General features: G+C 35.7%; 1 protein-coding gene across 2 annotated transcripts in view; it reads right to left on the minus strand.

Annotated features, from left to right (window-relative positions):
* Positions 1-23,051, minus strand: part of LOC131800519 (tyrosine-protein kinase receptor torso-like) — a 181,979-nt gene that overhangs the window by 26,412 nt on the left and 132,516 nt on the right. For both annotated transcript variants that reach the window (XM_059120452.1, XM_059120451.1), the window contains exons 15-16: positions 14,672-14,809; positions 1,689-1,946 (exon numbers count right to left, since the gene is read on the minus strand). In XM_059120452.1, coding sequence (XP_058976435.1) covers positions 1,689-1,946; positions 14,672-14,809 — 396 coding nt within the window. The remainder of the gene's footprint in view (positions 1-1,688; positions 1,947-14,671; positions 14,810-23,051) is intronic.

Raw genomic sequence — 23,051 nt, forward strand, 5'->3', positions numbered from 1 at the left:
TATTGTCCGGAATTGGAATAGCATTATGTGGCGTTAGGTGCTGCGGTAAAGGTTGCTGTTCTGGAGACTGCGGGGGAGTTCCATACTCCGACGACGACTCGAAAGTTGACGACGAGGTCGGGGACTCACTGGGGACTACGTTGGTACAGCACGATGCAATATAGTTCCTATCGCTATAGTCTCGCAATCGGGTTAAACCGGAACAATTCCTAAAATGCCCCCATCCTCTGCATCCATTACATCGCACCGAGACTGATCTATGCTGGATAGTGTTTTGGCAAACCGTACAGAACCATGGTCCGGGGTTTTCCTCAAGCCCGGCACGGACCAAAAGAATCCGGAGCAAGCATTCCGGGATGTGTTGCTCCCAATACAGAAAAATAAACAAACACTGGGTTGGCAGCCGATGGCCGAAATTGGAGTGTTGTTGTTTCGGGTCAATCCGGTGTCGTAGAACCCGCTGCCGTGAGATTGGTGTGCATCAGTGGTAGCTCCTGGCTGATATTCACCCATTGAGCCAAAAATGACCTTCTTCGCTATAGACAATAAAATGGAAGAATCGTGCGAGGTTCTTTCTAAACAGAGCACGCATTTTGATAATAAAATTCAAGCGTTGTTCGATTGTAAGACGATCATTTTATAAATTATAGACCAAACTGAAAATGATTGACTGTGAAACAAAACACGAAACCTGAGCAGCGGGATGACTCAGTGTGTGCATGTTAGTGTTTGTTAATTTTTCTGTTATGCGAGCAATACATCCCGGAATGTCTGCTTCGAATTCTTTTAGTCATAGCCGGGATTGAGCAAAAATCCCGGACCATTCTGTTTGGTTTGTCAAAACATCATCCACCAAAGATGCGATTTAATGGATGCAGAGGATGGGTGAATTTTAGGAATTGATCCGGTCTAATACGGTAGCGAGATTACAGTCTCTTTTTCAGTCTCGTGAACAGCAACCATTGCCGCAGCACCTAACGACACATGTTGCTGTTCCAATTCCGGATAACGATACAGTCTTGCAATTCAGCCACAACGGACGGCGATGTAAAATTGATGAGATGGCGGATTTTATGAAGCTCAATAAAAATTGAAGTCTACGACGTTTCAATGGTTACAACGTTTTGAAGAAGGATCGCACCAGAAGTGGAGGTGTGGGGGGCAGTGTTCATGTTGCACCATTCTGTTCAATTCATTACAAACCTAAGGAATTCAAAAAAATGTGTTTTTAAACCAGAAATATAACGAATCCTATTAGGCATACGGATTCGAAAACAAAAGTCAACTTTTACACTTTTTGAGTTTTTTCTAAAACAAAAATCCGACGATCGTTCTTTAATTTTTGTCTTCTGCCTTATGTTATATGGCTTTTCAATATTATGAAAACTCCAAGGATAAAAATTTGTTTTACAAGTTTTCCTGTGTATACCCCTCCCCCCACTCCGTTCGGAAGGCGAAGATGGTAATAATGTCTGAAATTCATTTCCATTAATTTTTTAAGCACATGTTCGTATTAATTTCACTCGTACAAAAATAACATACACACACATATTCTGTATTACCAACTTGTGTACATTCCAACACGCTCACGTTCGTTCGTAAGCAAGGGTGTAAGTATATTTGAAATATTATATCCCAGCTAAATTCATATATTAGCTCATTAGTAAATGTTTTCCTTGTTAACTTACCTCTCTCGCTTCTCCAATTCGCCGGCATTATTATCACGCCATTGTCGCGAGCTATTGTCGTTATCCTCTTCTCTATTGTCATCGTCGTTGAATGGGATTTTTCCTTCAGCTAGACCTTGTGAAGGATAAACTGTTTGTGCTTGTGGTTCAGCTATTGTCTGTTGTTCAGTCAGCATTGCGTTTAACTTTTTTACGATTTCAGTAAAAGTTGGTCTTTCATTTGGTGTGCTGTTCCAGCAGGAGTACATTAAATCATAGCTGCAAAGAAGGAAAAAAATGAACAAGAGGAATAAATAATATTTGCTCAAAAAATAAGTAAAGAGAGAAATTTACAATACGACGCCATAATAGTTGAACAGAATCGAAATGATTCATGCAGCTGGTTATTTACTTCTCTGTGAGGTGCTTGATTAAAGAAAAATTGTATTTCTTTTGTAGAATTTAATTTGATTGCCTGAAGCAGATCATATTTGAAAGATGGTCAGGTGATTCTAAATCAAAGCAAATACTTTAATTATCTAATAATGAGTTCCTAATTAATTTTTGGCAATCATTATTTTTTGAAACCCTAACCACAATGGACCACGGTGATACGAAAGCGGTTCTGCCTGTTTTTATACCCCTCACCATTCTATGGAGGGTATATTAGCTTTGTCATTCCGTTTGTAACTCCTCGAAATATTCATATTCATAATAAACCCTTCAAAATGTATATATATTTTGAATCAGCGTAAAATTCCAAGAAGATGTCTGTCTGTCTGTTGCAATCACGCTATCTTTCGAACGAATTGAGATAGAAGGTTCACGTTTTCGTATAGCCCCCATATAATGGTACCTCCCGATATTCGGTATTTTGATGATTTCAGCAACATTATTCACCGGAATCGTTTCAAATTTTGTATTGGAAGATATTAATGGGTACTACAACCTATGGAAAAAATTGTATGCAGGTCCACGTCTTCGTATAGCCCCCATATATTTAAGAGTCAGATTTCGGATTTTTTTTTTGAAATTTTTTAAGTTCCTTCCAAATGGTAGAGGATATTAAAAGCTCAACACGGACGAACTTAACAGCTTTCTTACTTGTTAATTTTTTAAGTTGCCGTTGTTGGGTGCTGCGTTAGTTTTCTATCACGTGTCTTCTTTTTTAGCTCTACCTTCATAATCTGCTGTAATTATTTTTATACCCTACACCACATAATTGTAAGGGTATTATGTCTTTGTGCATTTGTTTGTAACATAGAGAAGGGAGCGAGATAGACCCATAGTTACTTTTGAGGATCTTCATAGATCGTCGATTTATGTATGTCAGTCCGTTCGTCCGCCCGCCTGTTCATGTATTTTTATGAACAAAATACAGGTCGCATTTATTATCCGATTGAAATGAAATTCTCCAAACAATATTTATTTGACCCAAGGACGAACCCTATTGAAATTGGTGAGAATCGGTTCCAATTTATATATAGCTATCATATATACTTTCGTCCGATTTCGGGTTAATTGTGCTCCAAATGGCTAATATCAGTCCAAATAACTTGAATTTTGGCGCATCCGACTGAATTCATCCTAGAAAATTTGATGAAAATCAGTTCACATATAGCTATAGCTTCCATATATATGTTTCATTGGTGGCTCGAATTGGTGGCTCGAGTCCCTCACATTTGCAATATGCACTCCGCAAGAATGATATTTGGTACCAGATAATAGATACAGCCCAGAAATACATCTGCCAAAATTGATCAAGATCGGTTCAGATTTGGATGTAGCTCCCATATATATATATATATCCTTAATCCGATTTCAGGTTTATAAACCGATTTCATTGTTTATTGCCCAGATTAACTGAATTCCGACTGAATTCTTCCAATTTCAAATATGGTGAAAATCGGCTCAGATATAGCTATAGCTCTCTTATATATGTTTTATCCGATTTTGGGTTTTAACTACCTCACATTCGCAATATTTACAGATATAATTTACAGATACAGCCCAGAAATACCTCCACCAAATTTTATTAAGATCGATTCCGGTTTGGATATAACTCCCATATATAATTTTATGCGATTTCAGATTTATTGTGCACCAAATGGTTAATATCAATCCAAATCAAATGAATTGTGGCACATCCTTCCAATTCAGCCTAGAAGCATGTACTCCAAACATTCGCAATATGCACTCCACAAGAATAATAATTGGTACCAGATTGCAGATACAGTTTCTGGCCTGTATCTGTACCTTTCCAAATTTTATCGAGATCGGTTCAGTTTTTTATAGCTTCGATGTACATCTTTATTCGAATTCATGTTATTGTCCACCATATATGTAAAATCAACCCAAATTGAAAAGAATTTTTCATATTCAGCCGAATTTTTCCATTTGGTGAAACTCGGTCCGGTATATCTATTGCTCCAATAAATATTTTTTAATGTTATTTGGTACAAAAGCCTACGTCAAATTTGTTGAAAATCGATTCAGAGTTGGATATAGACCCCAAATTGTGACTACTCTAAGCCCATGATACACATTCAAATAAGGTTCATAGTTTTTTTGCTACGGGAGATCTACTATATACGCATAGTGGTGTAGTGTATCATACAGTTTGTCCCGCCCGACTCTTGACCTTTCCTTACTTGTATGTTTTGCACAATGTAATGAGTTTCTTTCATATATTTCCTGCAATTTTTAACAGCGGAGAGACACACACGTAAATACGCATATATATGTTCGAAATTAAGTCGGTGCAATTATTTCAGATTTGTGGTTTTGATTTAAGTGAACATTCAATGATAATTACGTAATTAATGATGCCATTGTGTTTTTCTTCGAAATACATGTTAATTGAATAAATATTTGTTAACAAAGTAGACTGACCTTATAGGCAATAACAAATTCTATCACTAATGGAAATAAGCCCAAACTGTTAAATGAAATCGTAACCTTAAAATCTGTGTATATATAACCCGAAATTCAAGTATTGGACACACATGCGGATATTTAAAACCCCATATGTGAACTTCAAATTCCATATGCAAAATTTGCAACAAATACACGAACACATAATGTTCGATTGTTTACATATATTTTGACTTATGTTATGATTATTCAAATTGTTGATCCTCTATGGAGTAGGAATGGAATCGGTCAATTTTGTCCATTTCGTATCGGACCTAAATAAATATGGTATGCCAGCTTTGAAGTATATCGATTACTTCCTTAACTTTATACAAAACTAGCTGAACCCGGTGCGCTTCGCTACCCCTTTTGATTTTATATGCATTCAAAATTTTATTTACGAATATATGTTGGATAAAGAAAAACAAATTTAAAAATTAAAAAAAAAAAAATATTGTACTAATTTAATGCGTTAATAAACAAAATCATTACAAACGCAGTAACATGACATGCATACACGAAGGGTTTGTCCTTTGGATTTATTTATTTCATAGCAAATACCAAGCGTGCAGGAAACTGCAATTTTTTAAGTAAAGTGGTTTTTCTATCGCAATTAGTGAATTCGAGATAGCAACATACTTCGCCGTAATAAGCGTATTTCAAATAAATTGTTGTGTTGTTTTTTAGTGTTAGCCTAAGGCGTTGTGGGTCAATGGTTCTTATTAAAATCATATCCCAATCTGATCCGATTTAAATATAAATTTAAAAAAATTACTTTTACACAAAACTCCGCCACACCTTTCATAATTCATTGAAATTGGTGCGTCAAATATGTGAAATCGGCCGAGAATATATATATGGGAGCTATATCCAAATCTTAACCAATTTCTAATTAATTTATCACATTTATTATTATAACCAAATTCCACCACACATTCTGAATTTCATTGGAATCGGTCATATATATCGTGTTTGGTGCATAATATGTATGAAATCGGCCGAAATATATATGTTAGCTATATCCAAACCTCAACTGATCTCAATATAATTTGGCAATTTTTGCTGGTGCCAGATTTTGTCTCTTTCGCTTTGGGTTCATCAAATATGTGAAATCGGCTGAGTATATATTTGGTAGCTATAATCACATCTGAGCGTTACTTATTTTAAATTTCATTACAATTGGAAATACATGTCATGTTTGGTACACCAAATACATGAAATCGGCCGAAAATGTATATGGGAGCTATATCCAAATCTGAACCGATTTCAATATAATTTGGGAAATCAATTTTTTAGATAAAATCTATCACACGTTTCAAATTTCATTGAAATTGGGGATACATAGCGTGTTTGGTGCATCAAATGCTTGAAATCGGTCGAAAATATATATGGGAGCTATATCCAAATCTGAACCGATTACAATATAATTTGGCAAACTTATTTTTGTTCCAAATTCCGTTACGTATTCCAAATTTGGAGACTGTATCTTCAACCAATCAATAGATATGTGCATATAAAATCTAAATTTTTGGGAGGTACCTCCGATTCTGATGCTATATCTCCAGTTCCAAGTGGAAATTCAAAAATGTATATAGTCTATGTTACTTTCAGGCGATGTTGCAGTATATATGGACATTTTCAGGAAAATCTATTCAGCGGTTTTCAAGTCCATAAATTACAAACAAACAAACAAACAAACAAACAAACAAACGTACAAACATTTTCCTCTTTTATAGATAGATATATGATAATTTGTAGAAAATATTAAAATTTGCGTGAGGTACCAGATATAGACGACCGAAGTATTCCATTTTCATACTTTATCTTATACAGGTAAAAACATTGCTATGGGCAAAATACAATAAAATCGATCATTTATATCAAAGTTTATGCAAAATCGTAAATTCTAAATAAATCTCGGGTTTGTGGTTGAGAGAAATATTTAGATATATCAAATTGTAAAGAATCGATGACTTGTTTCGCAAGTTATGAAAGATAAAATATAGAAAATTGTGACTCTTTGTGAGTGAAGTACCAGAAGGGGTTCACAGATATATATCATCTTCACAACAGATCTTGTGTCAGCAAAAAAGTTTGTATGTGTGAAATTCGAAGAGAGTTGGGTGCTTCTTTCGCGTTCTTTGAGCGTTTTGGTTTCAAAATCTTGAACCTTATGTGGGGAAGGCACCAGAAGAAATAGTCCTATCTCTACCATCTTTATAACAGATCTTGTGTTGATGGAAATATTGAGATGTATCAAGTCTGAATGGAATCGGATGTTAATTTCGCGTTTTATGAGCTTCATAAATATTCAAAATTTTTACCCTTTGTGGAGAAGGTACCAGAAGGAGTGGACCCATATATTCAATCTTCACAACGGAAAATATTGTGATGTGTGTAATTTGAAGTAAATCGGGCTGTCACATCACATTTTATAAAGTTATAATTATTCAATGGTTTTACTAACATCTTCCACGATAATCACCAAATTAAAAGTTTTTTAATTCTTTTTGGTATCTTGAAAGTCTGAAAACTATGAAGATTTGATTAAAAGTTTTTGTTAAACTGAACAAATTGTGCATTTTGAGTACTGACAAGTGAAAAAGCAGTAATTTCGGCCGGGCCGAACTTTGAATACCCTCCACCAACAGAAAGAATTTGCAGATTTTTAAATAATTTCGTTGAAAAATATATATTTAAAAACAAATAACAAATAAAACCCTCTAACTTTGGGTAAAGAAAACATTTTTATATAAAAGTATCTGAATTCAAACGTATTCCACTTCAAACGCTGTTAAACTTTTCAGAAAACCATAAAGTGGGTGAGGCCGTTGTTTGGAGGTCATACCAAAACGGAAACCTTCATAGACAATCAGCTATCAAATCTTCTTAAATTAACAAATTTGAAACAGTTTCGTGTGTAATTGTGACTAGGATTATCAAAATACCGATTATCAGCGGTTATCGTTATATGCGCGCTAAAGGAAAACGTGGACCTAAATTTTCAATGTTCTGCCGCCAGAGCTAGAACCCATTATAACCAACAAATATCAATTTTTAGACAAATCCGTGGAAAAATATTGTAAAAATCATCTGAATACTGAATATCCGGAGGTTCCATTATATGGGGGCTATACGAAAACGTGGACATAACATAGACAAATCCATGGAAAAAATGTGGCTAAATTCATCAAAGTACCGAGTCGGGAGATACCGTCATATGGGGCTATGTTTCGCTGACGAAATAACGCGCACTTGCTAGTATAGCATTTTCACCTTTCGCAAATGATACTTTTACATTTATAGAAAGGAACATAACAAAGCATTTTTATTTTTAATAGGTTCAAAATTAAATCAACTAATTATAACAAATATATAGTTAAAGAGAAATTTTTATTGATTATTAATATCTAAATTTTTATATTGTTTCTTAAATTTTCAATTATTGTAACAACAAATGGTTCTTTATTGATCTGATATAAAATATTTCCATATTATTAAGTTCCAAATGCTTAACGCTAAAAAGAGAAAATTAAATAAATTTAAGCTTTTATAGGTATGGACAGGACTGAAATGCGAAATAAAGCTTTACTATAATGTGTTATAGTTATAGTATGCTTCGCAGCTTTATTGATTATTGAGATAGAGCAGTCTTGCTAAGTGGGCTGTTGAATGGTTCGCTTTATTGCGAACACAATGTACTGCCTTATTGAAACAATTCGGTATCAATACCAAACGTCCTAGACAGAATAAAATGTTGTGCCAAATTTCAAATCTCTACATCAAATTACATCTCAATATCGTGGTTTCAATAGACAGACAGGTTGTATAGCTCCCATATGACCTCCGATATTCGGTATTTTCATATTACATTACATCACATTATACACGGATTCGTTTGAAAATTGGTATTTGTTATACCCTACACCACATAGTGGTAAGGGTATTATGTCTTTGTGCATTTGTTTGTAACATGGAGAAGGAAACGAGGTAGACCCATAGTTACTTTTGAGGATCTCCATAGAATCACTTTCTGAGTTGATTTATGCATGTCAGTCCGTCTGTCCGTCCGTCCGTCTGTCCATGTATTCTTGTGAACAAAATGCAGGTCGCATTTATTATCCGATTGAGATTAAATTTTCCAAACAACATTTGTTTGGCCCAAGGAAATTGGAGATAATCGGTAAAAATTTAGATATAGCTCCCATATATATCTTCGTCCGATTTGCCTTTTATTGTGCACCAAACGTTTAATATTAGCCCGAAATGCATGGAATTTTGCATATACAACCTGAAAATAAGTATGCCAAATTTGATCGAAATCTGTTCAGATATAGCTATAGCTCCCATATATATTGTTCATCCGATTTGTTATTTTTGTCCTCCGCAGCCGTAATATGCAGTCTGTAACAACAATATTTGGGGAAATAAATCAAATGCAGCTCAGAAATACCTTTGCTAAATTTTATCGAGATCGGTTCAGATTTGGATATAGCTCCCATATATAACTTCGTCCGATTTACCTTTTATTGTGCATCAAACGTCTAATATTTGTCCAAATGGGTTGGAATTTGACATTTACGACCGAATTGAGTCTAGAAGGTAGTATGTCAAATTTGGTGAAGATAGGTTCAGATACAGTTATAGCTCCCATATATATTGTTCATCCGATTTGTCATATTTGTTACCCACAGCCGTAATATGCACTCCGTAACAACGATATTTCAGGAAATATATTATACACAGCTCAGAAATATATTTGCAACATTTTTTCGAGATCGGTTCAGATTTGGATATAGCTCCCATATATATTTTTATCTGATTTGAAATTAATTTTGCATCAAATGGGCAATACAAGTCCGAATTTAAAAGATACAAATGCTTCGGCATATTTGGTCCTTTGAACTTAAAATTATAATTATAATCATAGCGTGTATGATTGAATTCTCCGTGGAGCTCTACTAAATTACCAAAGTGGTGTAGGGTATCATAAAGTCGGCCCCGCCCGACTTTAGTACTTTCTTTACTGGTTTCTTAGTGGGTTTTCGCTCCATTGGCAGAACATTGAATATCTAGGTCTATGTTTTCCTATATCCGCCATGTAATGGTACCCACAGATATTAGGTGTTTTGATAATCCTTGTCACATTTACCACGGATTTTTTTCAAATTTGGCATTTAAGACTTGCAACAGATAACAATCCTTGTAATAAAAAGTTGTCTAAATATGTAGACTTTTTGGTATGACCCCATATATCACACACTTTATTTTTATACCCTCAACCATATGGCTACAGAGGGTATATATCATTTGATACGGCCAAAACGTGCCTAGTCGAAATAACGGTTTTAGACCCTTGGTCCCTTTGGACCAAATCCGTTTCAGAACATTTGGAGTCGATCTACCGATGTCCGTCCGTCCGTCCGTCTGTCTGTCTGTCTGTCTGTCTGTCTGGCTGGTGCGCACGATAACTCTCGAAGGGAGTATCCGATTTGATCCAAACTTGGTACATCGTAATATTTTTGTCAAACTTAGATCGAGTTCGGAGATGGGCAATATCGGTCTACTCCTTCTGGTACCTCCCACACAAAATGTCAAAATTTTCAAAGAAACTAATTTATTGCACAGAGAGAGAAAGGATAATCCGATTTTGCTCGAACTTTGCGAATCTTAATATTTTCAACAGTGCTAGGTCAAGTACGAAAATGAACAATATCGGTCCACTCCATCAGGTACCTCCCACACAAAGGGTCAAAATTTTGAATAATTATACCTTTTATAAAATGTGATATATATGTCCGATGGAATATATCAGTTCACTCCTTCTGGCACCTCCCCCACAAAAGGTCGAAATTTTCAAAAATATATATTTTTTTTTTGCACAGAAAGTGAATGGGTAATCCGATTTTGCTCCACCTTTGCATATCCGAATATTTGCATCAATGCTAGGTCAGGTGCGAAAAAAGACAATATAGGTCCGCTCCTTCTGGTACCTCCCCCACGAAGGGTCAACATTTTGAATGGTCATAAGGATCATAAAACACGAAATTAACATCCGACTCCCTTCAAATTTCACACATCAGTAAAAGATCTGTTGTAAAGATGGTGGAGATCGGACCATTCCGTCTGGTACTTCCCCCACAACGGGTCAAAATTTTGAATACTTATTAAGCTTATAAAACGCGAAATATGCATCCGATCCCATTCAAACTCGGCACACGCCAATATTTCTACCACCACAAGATCTGATATGAAGAATATATAAAACGAACCACTACTTGTGGTACCTCCCCCACAAAGGTTCACAATTTTGAACAAGAAAAATGCTCATAAACTTTGAAATAAGCATCTGATTCTCTTCAAACTTCACACATTCCAATATTTTTAGTAATGAACGATCTGATGTTAAGATAACATATATCAGCCCATCCCGGTTAGTACCTCCCCACAAAGGGTCAACATTTTTAATAACCAAACCGAACATAAAACTCAAAATATGCTTCCGATTCCTCAAACTTTTTTTATCGAGATCGATATATATCCGCACACCTCTTCAGGGACCTCGCCCATAAAGGGTCACAATTTTCAATAATAAAATCTCTTAAAATTTGTGAATAGAGTCAGTGAAATTTTTTAAACTTGATAAACATTTCTCTAAACCAGAGATTTGATTTGAGCAGGGAATTTATATTTCCACTCCTTCTGGTACCTCCCACAAAAGGTTAGAATTTGGATTATCGTTTTAATTTAAAATTTGAAATGTCTGTATCAGAATAAGGTAAAGTGGAATACTTTAGTCCACTATATCTGGCACCTCAGCACTTTTCACCATTTTCCAAAAATTATCGAACATTTTTATAAAAAGCAGGAAGAAGTCGACATAGTCCAAATCTGGCATGTTATTAGGTCAGATATTAAATTGGCAATATTGTCTGATTTTTTCGAAACGTCCCTCGTAGTAGGTCATATGAATTCATGGGTTTACAACTTTTGAATTCCTTATACTTGTGATCACCAATATTGCCTATATAATGTTTATACGATAACATAATACAACATCGAATCTAACGCCACCTAGTGAACAATATCAACAATTATAGATTTCATTTTTATTATTCAAGCTTAAAGAAGTAACCGTCATCTAAGAAAAATGGTAACCATTGTATTCATATTTATATTTGTTTAAATATGGAGGGAACTGATGTTAAAGCGTCAGTTTAGTTTGTGAAAGTCCTTTTAAAAGTGAAAAGCGCTATAAAGTGTAAGACAAGAAAAAATTAATAAATCAGTGCAAGGTGTTGTCAAACATCTAACATGTTAGTAATTTTTTTTAAATAATTGTTAATTATTAAGACTTATGTTGCCTTCGGAAATATATATTCAAAAAACAAATAACTGTATCATAATTCTTGCTAAATAATTATCTAATGATATATACCCTCTGTAGCCATATGGCTGAGGGTATAAAAAAAACACACACATATTTACCATTAGTTTTATCAATTAATACAATTAGAAAGAAACAGCTGTTCATAAATTAGTTTCATTTTTATTATTATTTATTTATTTTTTTCTTAATTTAAATTAATTTAAAATTTTAATTTAAATTAAAAGACCAAAAAATGTCGACCTTGAACATGCCTCAATGTCAATTCTATGTTGCTACGAATAAATGGTTTGTTTGTAAGGTTGTTTGCCATCAACATTAAATTTTTACCGTTATAAAATGTCTTAAAATTCCTCTATTCGAATGTACAGTGTTGCGAAAATAAACTTACAATTTTAAATGTTTAATTGGACTCAATCATACAGGGATTATTTTTTGGAAGCTCCTTAACGTATGCTACAGTCAAAGTGTATATTTAAAACAAATAGTAATATCAAATATCGTAACAAATATCGACTGTAACGCCACAATATTATTAAAGTAACCGTCTTTTAAGAATAGTGGTAGCCAGTATTCAGATTTGTATTTGTTTAAATATGGAGGGAACTAATATTAAAACGTCAGTTCAGTTTGTGAAAGTCAGTTTAAAGGTGGAAAAACAATCGTAATAAAGTACAAAAATAAGAATTAATAAATTAATCAGCCAAGTTGTTCTCACACTTCTAACATGTAAGTAAGTTTTAATAATTGTTAATTATTAATACATACTTTGACTTCGGAAATATATATTCAAAAATTAAAAAACAGTGTCATAACTCTTGCTCAATAAATATTAAAAAAACACTCACATTTAATTTAACATTATTTTAATCAATTAATAATGAAAATGACAGAGTTTCATACTTTATATAAAGAAACAGCTGCTTCCTAAATTAGTTTAATTCTTTTTATACCCTCAGCCATATGGCTACAGAGGGTATATATCATTTGATACGGTCAAAACGTGCCTAGTCGAAATAACGGTTTTAGACCCTAGGTCTCTTGGGACCAAATCCGTTTCAGAACATTTGGAGTCGATCTACCGATGTCCGCCCGTCCGTCCGTCCGTCCGTCTGTCTGTCTGTCTGGCTGGTGCGCACGATAACTCTTGAAGGGAGTATCCGATTTGGTCCAAACTTGATACATCGTAATATTTTTGTCAAACTTAGATCGAGTTCGGAGATGGGCAATATCGGTCCACTCCTTCTGGTACCTCCCCCACAAAAGGTCGAAATTTTCAAAAAATTTATTTTTTGCACAGAAAGAGAAGCGATAAACCGATTTTGCCCCAACTTTGCAAATCTTAATATTTGCGTCAGTGTTAGGTCAAGTGTGAAAATGGACAATATCGGTCCACTCCATCAAGTACCTCCCCCACAAATGGTCAAAATTTTGAATAATTACAACTCTCATAATATGTGATGTAAGAGTCCGATTGTCTTCAAATTTCACACATGCCAATATTTATATTAGCCCAAGGTCTGGTGTTAAGATGGAATATATCGGTCCATTCCTTCTGGTACCTCCCCCACAAATGGTCGAAATTTTAACAAATATATATTTTTTGCACAGAAAGAGAAACGATAATCCGATTTTGCTCAAACTTTGCAAATCTCAATATTTGCGTAAGTGCTAGGTCAAGTGTAAAAATGGACAATATCGGTCCACTCCTTCTGGTACCTCCCCCACAAAAGGTCGAAATTTTCAAAAAATGTATTTTTTGCACAGAAAGAGAAGCGATAAACCGATTTTGCCCCAACTTTGCAAATCTCAATATTTGCGTAAGTGTTAGGTCAAGTGTGAAAATGGACAATATCGGTCCACTCCATCAAGTACCTCCCCCACAAATGGTCAAAATTTTGAATAATTACAACTCTCATAATATGTGATGTAAGAGTCCGATTGTCTTCAAATTTCACACATCTTAATATTTATATTAACCCAAGGTCTGGTGTTAAGATGGGATATATCGGTCCACTCCTTCTGGTACCTCCCACACAAATGATCAAGATTTTCAAAAAAATAAAATATATAAAAAAATATTTTCTGCACAGAAAGAGAATCGATAATCCGATTTTGTTCCAACTTTGCAAATCCTGATATTTACATCAGTTCTAGGTCAGGTGCAAAAATGGATAACATAGGTCCACTCCATCAAGTACCTCCCCCACAAAAGGTCGAAATTTTGAATATTCATCACGCTCTTAAAACACTTGAACACGATTCCATTCCAAAGAATCCGAAATAAACATCCAGTTCTCTTCATATTACACACGTCCCATTATTTCTACTAACTCAAGATCTGGTGTGAAGATGGGATATATCGGTCCACTCCTTCTGGTACCTCCCCCACAAAAGGTCAAAATTATGAGTATCCATGAAGTTCATAAAACGCAAAATTATCATCCGATTCTATTCAAACTAGGATGATGTATTTTATCTGTATTAGATGAAGTGTGAAAATGGAATACTTCGGTCCGCTGTATCTGTTACCTGAGGCATATTTCCATTTTCCGAAAAGGTGCACATACCTCATATAAAGTACAAGAAGTAGTCGATATAGTCCAAATCTGTCACGTTCGTAACTCAAGGCTGAGGGTATACATCTGTCGGCAAAACCGACTGATACTATTTTACTTGTTTTAAATACAATACTTATACTTACAAATTTTGACCGCAATTTTTAGGTTTCTCCATGCGATATCCGGTTTTGAGCAAATGTAACAAACGATTTGTTGGTATCGAGGGATATGGTGTTGCACCCAGTGTCGCAATTTCATACAATAGAATGCCATATGACCATCTGCAAAAGGAAGGGAATTAGAAATTATTACAAATATAGAAAATGAAACATGTTAGTAATGCATATTTTTATGTAGACATAAAGAACAGTACTGAACGGAATGCAAATTTTAATACATCAGGTTGGGGTAGGCACATAAAAATATCATCTATGTTATGTTTCAGTTTCATATGCTATTTGAGATAATGGTTTTCCCGAACTCATACAATTCTATGTCGATTTAGTGATGTCGGTCTGTGGAAATCACTCTAGCTTTGGAACAAAATGAAGTAGGTTGATAAAATTTTATTATACCATCAGCCATATGGCTACAGAGGGTATATATCATTTGATGCTGTCAAAACGTGCCTAGTCGAAATAACGGTTTTAGACTCTAGGTCTCTTTGGACCAATTCCGTTTCAGAACATTTGGAGTCGATTTAGCGATGTCTGTCCGTCCGTTTGTTTGACTGGCTGGTGCGCACGATAACTCTCGAAGGGAGTATCCGATTTGGTCTAAACTTGGTACATCGTAATATTTTTGTCAAACTTAGATCGAGTTCGGAGATGGGCAATATCGGTCCACTCCTTCTGGTACCTCCCCACAAAAAGTCGAAATTTTCAAAATATATAATTTTTGCATAGAAAGAGAAAGGACAATCCGATTTGGTTCCAACTTTGCAAATCGTAATATTTGCGTCAGTGCTATGTCAGGTGTGAAAATGGACAATATCGGTCCTCTCCATCAAATACCTCCCCCACAAATGGTCAAAATTTTGAATAATTACAACTCTCATAAAATGTGATGTAGGAGTCCGATTGTCTTAAAATTTCACACATCCCAATATTTATATTAACCCAAGGTCTGAATTATATTAACCAAAGGTCGAAATGTTCAAAATATATATTTTTTGCACAAAAAGAGAAACTACAATCCCATTTTGCTCCAACTTTGCAAATCCTACTATTTGCAATATCAGTGCAAGGTCTGGGGCGAAAATGGACAATATCGGTTCACACTTTCGGCTACATAATTACAACTCTCATACAATGTGATGTAAGAGTCCGATTGTCTTCAAATTTCACACATCCCTATATCTATATTAACCCAAGGCCTGGTGTTAAGATGGAATATATCGGTCCACTCCTTCTGGTACCTCCACCACACAAGGTCGAAATTTTCAAAAAAAATTTTTCTGCACAGAAAGAGAAGCAATAATCCGGTTTTTCTCCAACTTTGCAAATCCAAATATTTGCGTCAGTTCTAGGTAAGGTGCACAAATGGACAATATAGCTCCATTCCATCAAGTGCCTCTCCCACAAGAGGTCGAAATCTTGAATATCCATAAATCTCATAAAACGCGAAATTAAAATCGGATTCCATTTAGACTTGGCACATCTAAATATTTCTATAAACGCAGGATCTGTTAAAAAAAACGGTAGAGATCGAACCATTCCTTCTGGTACCTCCCCCACAAAGGGTCAACGTTTTGAATAACCAAAACGTTTATAAAATCCGAAATAAGCATCAGGTTCTCTTTATATTTCACAAATTCCATTATTTCCGCTAACAACAAATTGTGAAGATGGGATATATCGGTCCACCCATTCTGGACTTCCCCACAAAGGCTTAAAATTTGGAATATCCATGAAGCTCATAAAAAGCGAAATTGACATTCGATTCCATTCAAGACTTGGTAAATCCCAGTATTTCCATCAACACAACACAGTCCAAACCTAGCACGTCGCAATATTTATATAATATTTATTCAGGTCCGACACGAAATGGCCAATATTGGCCCATTCTTTCGGAACCTACTGCATAAGGGGTTGAACATTTGAATAATCATAACAAAAGTCAAAATATTTTTAAATAATCGATGACTTTTTTACTTGTTCAGAATTGTGTTAGTTCTGCCGGACTTTGCTATAATCTACAGGACTACCACGTTTTGGTATAACCTCCATATAACTGTATGGATATATTTGAGGTTTTTTGGGTCTTTAAGTCGAAATTCTAACCCGAATTTTCTGTAAATTGTTTCAAATTTCGTACTTGAAGTTCCCAATGGATCTACAGGTCTACGTCTTCGTATAGCCCTCATATAACGGTACCTCCTTCTCGATACTTGGTATTTTGATGATTATAGCAGTATTTTTCAACGGATTTTTTTTAATTTACAAATACCTTCCAATTCCGGAACTTAATCCTTTTTTACTTGTTTTTATACCCTCAACCATATATAGCATGGATAGTATATTAAGTTCGTCCTTCCATTTGTAACTCATCGAAATAATAAATTCAGATAAAAAAAACTGCAAAAAAGTCAAACGCTACAATTTTTATATATATTTTTTTAATTTTATTGAATTAAAGCAAAAAATATCGGAGATAGCATCAAATTTTAGAATAAGTTTAGATTTGTTCGAACTGGTCACCTTTGGCACGAATTATGGCCTTCAAAGTCCAATGAAACCGTCACATGCTGCCCGAATGTTGCTCTGTGGTATTTTAGCCCAGGTGATCGAAACTTTGGTATTTTTTAATGCCAACCTTGCTTTCCAAAATACTCCAGACACAATTGTCCAACGGATTGGTATCCGGAAATTTTGGTGGCCATTGTACGCTGGAAATGAAGCGAGGAACCTCATTTTGTAACCATTCTTGGAATGTCCAAGGTCTGCGGCAAAATGTTTGCTTTGTTTTCTCATCGGAGAAAACCTAATTTGGCAGTTCATCACTTTCGGCCAAGCGTGTAAGCTCTTGCACTTTTTTCAATTTCAATGGCTTTACCCCGAGCTCATTTTTCAATATTTGCCGAATGGAATATTGCGATATGTTCAGCTCACGAGCCATTTTTCGGTCACTGCGACGCGGATTTCGATGAAGTCGCTTTTTTACTTTTTGAACCATTTCTGCTGATGTTGCTGTTCTCTACCGTCCACTTCCTTGACATTGGGCTACGCTACCAGTATCACGGTAACAATCGATGGTACGAGAAACAAAAGATTTATTCACATTTAAATGCTGGAGTGCTCTAACGATAGTCACTTGTAGTTTTCCAGCCAAATACACGCTTGAATTCTATCACGAATAACTTTTTTTCTGGAAAATTCTCACCAAAACGCTTTTGTACGCTTGTGACCAATATAAGTTGTCACTGGAATAATTTTAACAGCTGTTGGTGGCTTAGAAATGACAGCAGTCTGAAGTTGGTTGCAGTTTTTCATCTAACCCTGTATATATTCTTGATCAGCATTAGCCCGGTCCGTCCGTATGATGTAATCTCGCTAGAGTCAAAACGAATTAGGGTAGAAAGCTAAAATTTTACACAGATCAGTCTTTTGTCTGCAGGCAGGTCAAATTCGAAGATGGTCCATGATGTCGTTTAACCCACATATAACGGTTTTGATTTGTTTAATATAATCCTTATCGAAGTTATATCATACACTCCATACCAATGTTACTTGGTACGAGGGGTACAAATGACTTTATCAAATTTGGTGGAAATTGATTAAGAGTTGAATGTATCTTCTATACCGTGATTCCTACTGAGTTCTAATTATAACTTCTCTAAAGCCATAATATACATTAGGAATAGATTCACAGTTGGTATGATCCTTTCTTCACTGGTTTTCCAGCTAATGGAAGTGCAGAAGGTTTTTGTTTACGTGAACTTTTATTGATTCATATTTGTTCGCATTTTTTTGCTGCGTATATACCCTCTGATGCCATTAGAATGAATCTAACAAAATTGCCAGTAAATTTCAATGGGAAATTTCATCCCAACGGATACATTCAAAATACAACGAATTTTGGTTAACAAAATAGAAAATAATAATAAACAACAATAATCAATTGGCTACGACTTATTTATTAAAGTTTACCACCCCCAACAAAAACTACTTGACATGTATGAGAATCCGCACTAACAACTGACCAGATGTGAATTATATTCTGCAGAACAAATGGTGTAAATATGCACATGTATTCGTATTTTCGTGTGTATCGCATATGTAAATATGTATGTAGTTGATTAGATACACGTGGGCATTGATGATAAGTACTTTCCTTCCGTCAATGTTGATATTGCTTTAACTCACATTGAGTGTATTTATTGTTGTTGTTGTTCCTTTTTACAAAATACTATGTAGTAGCCACAAACCACCCAGCTGCTCAGCAATTTACAGAAATAATTTAAAATGTATTGACGTTAGGGTGGACCAAAATGCCTACCAGGCGATGGTCGAAAATCTGAACCATGATAAAACTAAGGATTTTATAGAGATTTCTCCAAGAAATCAAGACTAACTAAAATCCAGTGTTCAAAAAATAAGTTGACTGTTATTTTAAAATATTTATTTGAGAGATACTTAATTTTTATGACAAGAAATACCAAAATGTGCACCGATATATCTCAATACCAACCATCTTAGGCACAATACAAATTATTCTGCAAAATTTTGACGCTCTATTATTTTGACGTCAAATGATGTGGGCTGTGTGGTGATTTCAACAAACAGACGGACAGAGAGACAGATTGACATCGTTAAATCGACTTACAATTTGATGCTGATTATGAATATATATTCTTTATGTAGTCTACGATGAATATTTAGGGATGTTACAAACGGAATGACATGGTTAATATACCCTCCTTTCCAAGGTAGAGGGTATAAAAATTAACCACATCGGATGAAAAATATATATGGGAGCTATATCTATACTTGAACCGATTTTTACCAAATTTGACTTAATTGTTTCTATGCTTAATTTGGTTGTAAGTCCCAAATTGCATCCCATTTGGGCTAATATCACACGTTTGGTGCATAATAAAAGGTAAATCGGACGATTTACGATATTGTTGTTACAGAATGCATATTACGGCTGCGGAGGACAAAAATATTAAATCGGATAATATAATATATATGGGAGATATAGCTATATCTGAAACGATTTCGATAAAATTTGGCATACTTATTTCCAGGCCTAATTTATTCGTATATGCAAATTTCCATATTTTTTGGGCTGATATTACACGTTTGGGGCACAAATCGGACGAAGATATATATGGGAGATATATCCAAATTTTGACTGAATATCACCAATTTCAACAGGGTTCGTCCTTGAGCCAAACAAATGATTTGTGCAATATCTGTACAAATCTGTAAATGCGATCTGTACTTTGTTTACAAAAATATATGGATAGACAGGAGGACAAGCAAACAGACAGACAGACAAGCATAAATCGACTCAGAATGTGATTCTATGAAGATCATCAAAAGGAACTATGGGTCTATCTCGTTTCCTTTTGCCTGTTACAAACAAATGCACAAAGACACAATACTCTGACCACCTTGTGGTGTAGGGTATACAGGGTGAGATAAAAAATAACTGCAACAAAGTCAAACGTCATAATTTTTAATTTTTTTTTTAATTTTATTGAATGAAAGCAAAAAATGTCGAATTGGTCACCTTTGGCACGAATTATGGCCTTCAAACGACCAAACCGTCACGCGCTGCCCGATTGTTGCTCTGCGGTATTTTGGCCCATTCCGGCGAAGCGCTTGCTTGAGGTGATCGACACTTTGGTATTTTTTAGTGCCAACCTTGGTTTCCAAAATACTCCAGACACAATAGTCAATCGGATTGAGATTTTGGTGGCCATTGTGTGCTGAAAATGAAGCGTGGAACCTCATTTTGTAACCATTATTGGGTGGCGCGTTCTGAGTGCGATGGTGCAGAGTCCCGTTGGAATGTCCAAGGTCTGCGGCCAAAATGTTTGCGAGCTGTAATACACCCTCCAGAATATTTTCGCGATAATATTCGGAATTTATTCTGATGCCACGGTCGATTAATACGAGCGGAGAGCGACCATCGGCTGTTATGGCGGCACACACAATCACCATGCCCGGCGCTTGAATTCTGGTGGCCAACCGAAGGGTTACATTTTCTGCTGACCTCTTTGGCAAGTAAATACGATCATTTTGTTGACAACGAGTGTTTTCTCTTCGGGGAAAAAACAATTCGGCAGATCACCACTTTCGGCCAAGCGAAGTAACTCTTTAGCTCATTTGAGTCTATTTTCTTTCTGTTGCGGTGTAAGTTCTTGCACTTTTTGGAATTTCAATGGCTTTACCCTGAGCTCATTTTTAAATATTTGCCGAATGGAATATTGCGATATGGTTAGCTCACGAGCCATTTTTCGGCCACTGTGACGCGGGTTTCGCTTCTTTATTTTTGAACCATTTCTGCTGATGTTGCTGTTTTCTTCCGTCCACTTCCTTGACGTCGGCCTCTGCTACCAGTACCACGGGAAAGAGCGATGGTACGAGACACAAAAGATTTATTCACATTTAAATGTTGGATTGCTGTAACGATAGCCACTTGTGGTTTTCCAGCCAAATATAAAGAAATCACACAATCACGCAATCTCACCAAAATGCTTTTGTACGCTTATAAACAATATAATGAGCGGTCACTGGAATAATTTTAAAATTTTGACTCGTTGTGGGAGAGGTACCAGAGGGAATGGTCCGATATAGTCCATCATTACAACTGTAGCCACATGGCTGAGTTTATAAAAGGTGGAACTTCGGCCTAGTTTCCAAGAGTCCATTGACTAAGCTGCGATATTTTTTCCAGTTCACAATCTATGAAGGCGTGATGGTCGTTCAATGTCCAACCACTTCAAAAAATTGAGATTTCTATAAGGTATCTTAAGAAGACCCCATTTGACTTTTGTCTTTCCCTAACAGGGATCTTACATAATGAATCACAATGGCAATATTTATGTAAAGAAGTTATCTAACAGGGATACCTAATGTGACCCTCCAAATTCTTGTACCCCATACAATTTGATCCTCCCCAATGTATATGGACATGTATGCAGTTGGATATCTTATAATTTAATGAACGTGATAGTACGAGTAATGTATGAGATATGTTAAGTTCCGGACTATACATTCACACAAATATAGTGACGGACATGTGTTGCAGGACATTGAGAACATTTTCAATGCCAGATTGTTAATTCGCAGTATTGTAAACAAACGCTTCATATTAGCGGTGTGACGCTTAAGTGCTCCATGTGCCAATTATTCTGATTTTCTGGTATGCTCTTTTGGAATTTGTGGTGAGTTCTCTATGTATAGTATACCAACTATTTTTCTAATTTAGTGGGGAGAAATAGGTTCTTCTTTAAAAAGGTGTAAGGTTGGAAAGACTATGGTAAGCTCCCTTATTTTTTGTGGTATTATTCTTCTTAGGAACTTGTCCAAAATCTCTTAACTTCAATTCGTGTGGAATCAAATTCTCCTGTTTGAATAATAAATGCTAATACCTTTAAACGTTGTGGTGTGACTTCTAACCTTAAATAAATAAATAAAGGGAGGTACAGGGTTGCCCATATTCGACGGACCCATCTGGCAACGCCATAACTTTTGACAGAGATGTCACATCGCTTAATGACATACCGCGTTTGAAGCGTCAGTCCATGAACCAATACACGCCACGCGAGCGCTCTGAAATAGTTGAAATTTACAAGAAGTCAATTGTGAAAATTCAACGTGCTTTAACAACATTAAAAAATGTGAGAAGTGCACCTTCTAAGAACACCATTAAGCGTTTATACGAAAAATTTTAGACTGGCAAGGCTCTTTCTAATCCGAAGAGGCCATATAAAAGTCGACCAAGGCGATCGGCCGAGAATATCGCTGCCGTACGAGCCAGTGTTGAGAGGTCCCCAAGAAAATCCCAAAAACGCAGTTGGGCATGGCTCGGTCCACTTTACAACGGATTATTCGCATTGTTTTGCATTTGTTCCCGTACAAAATTCAACTGACGCAAAGAAAGTTGCTTGCGGACAAGCCTCGTCGATTGGAATGGGCCCAAAGGTCCGTCGAATAAGGGCAACCCTGTACTGTTATACACAGAGTGAGATGAAAAAACTGCAACCACTGCTGTCTGCTGTCATTTCGGGGTAAAGCTATTGAAATTCCAAAAAAATCAAGAACCTACACCGCAACAGAAAGAGAAAAGACTCAAAAGAGCTAAAGAGTTGCTTCGCTTGGCCGAAAGTGGTGAACTGCCGAATTTGGTTTTCTCTGATGAGAAAACATTCGTGGTCCAGCAGTTTGTAAACAACCAAAATGATCGTGTTTACTTGCCAAAGAGGTCAGCTGAAAATGTGCACCGATTGTTCGGTTGACCACCAGAACTCAAGCGCCGGCAATGGTGATGGTGTGGGCCGCCATAACAGCC

This window comes from Musca domestica, unplaced genomic scaffold (genome assembly GCF_030504385.1).
Source record: "Musca domestica strain aabys unplaced genomic scaffold, Musca_domestica.polishedcontigs.V.1.1 17, whole genome shotgun sequence".
NCBI classification, from domain to species: Eukaryota; Metazoa; Arthropoda; class Insecta; order Diptera; family Muscidae; genus Musca; species Musca domestica.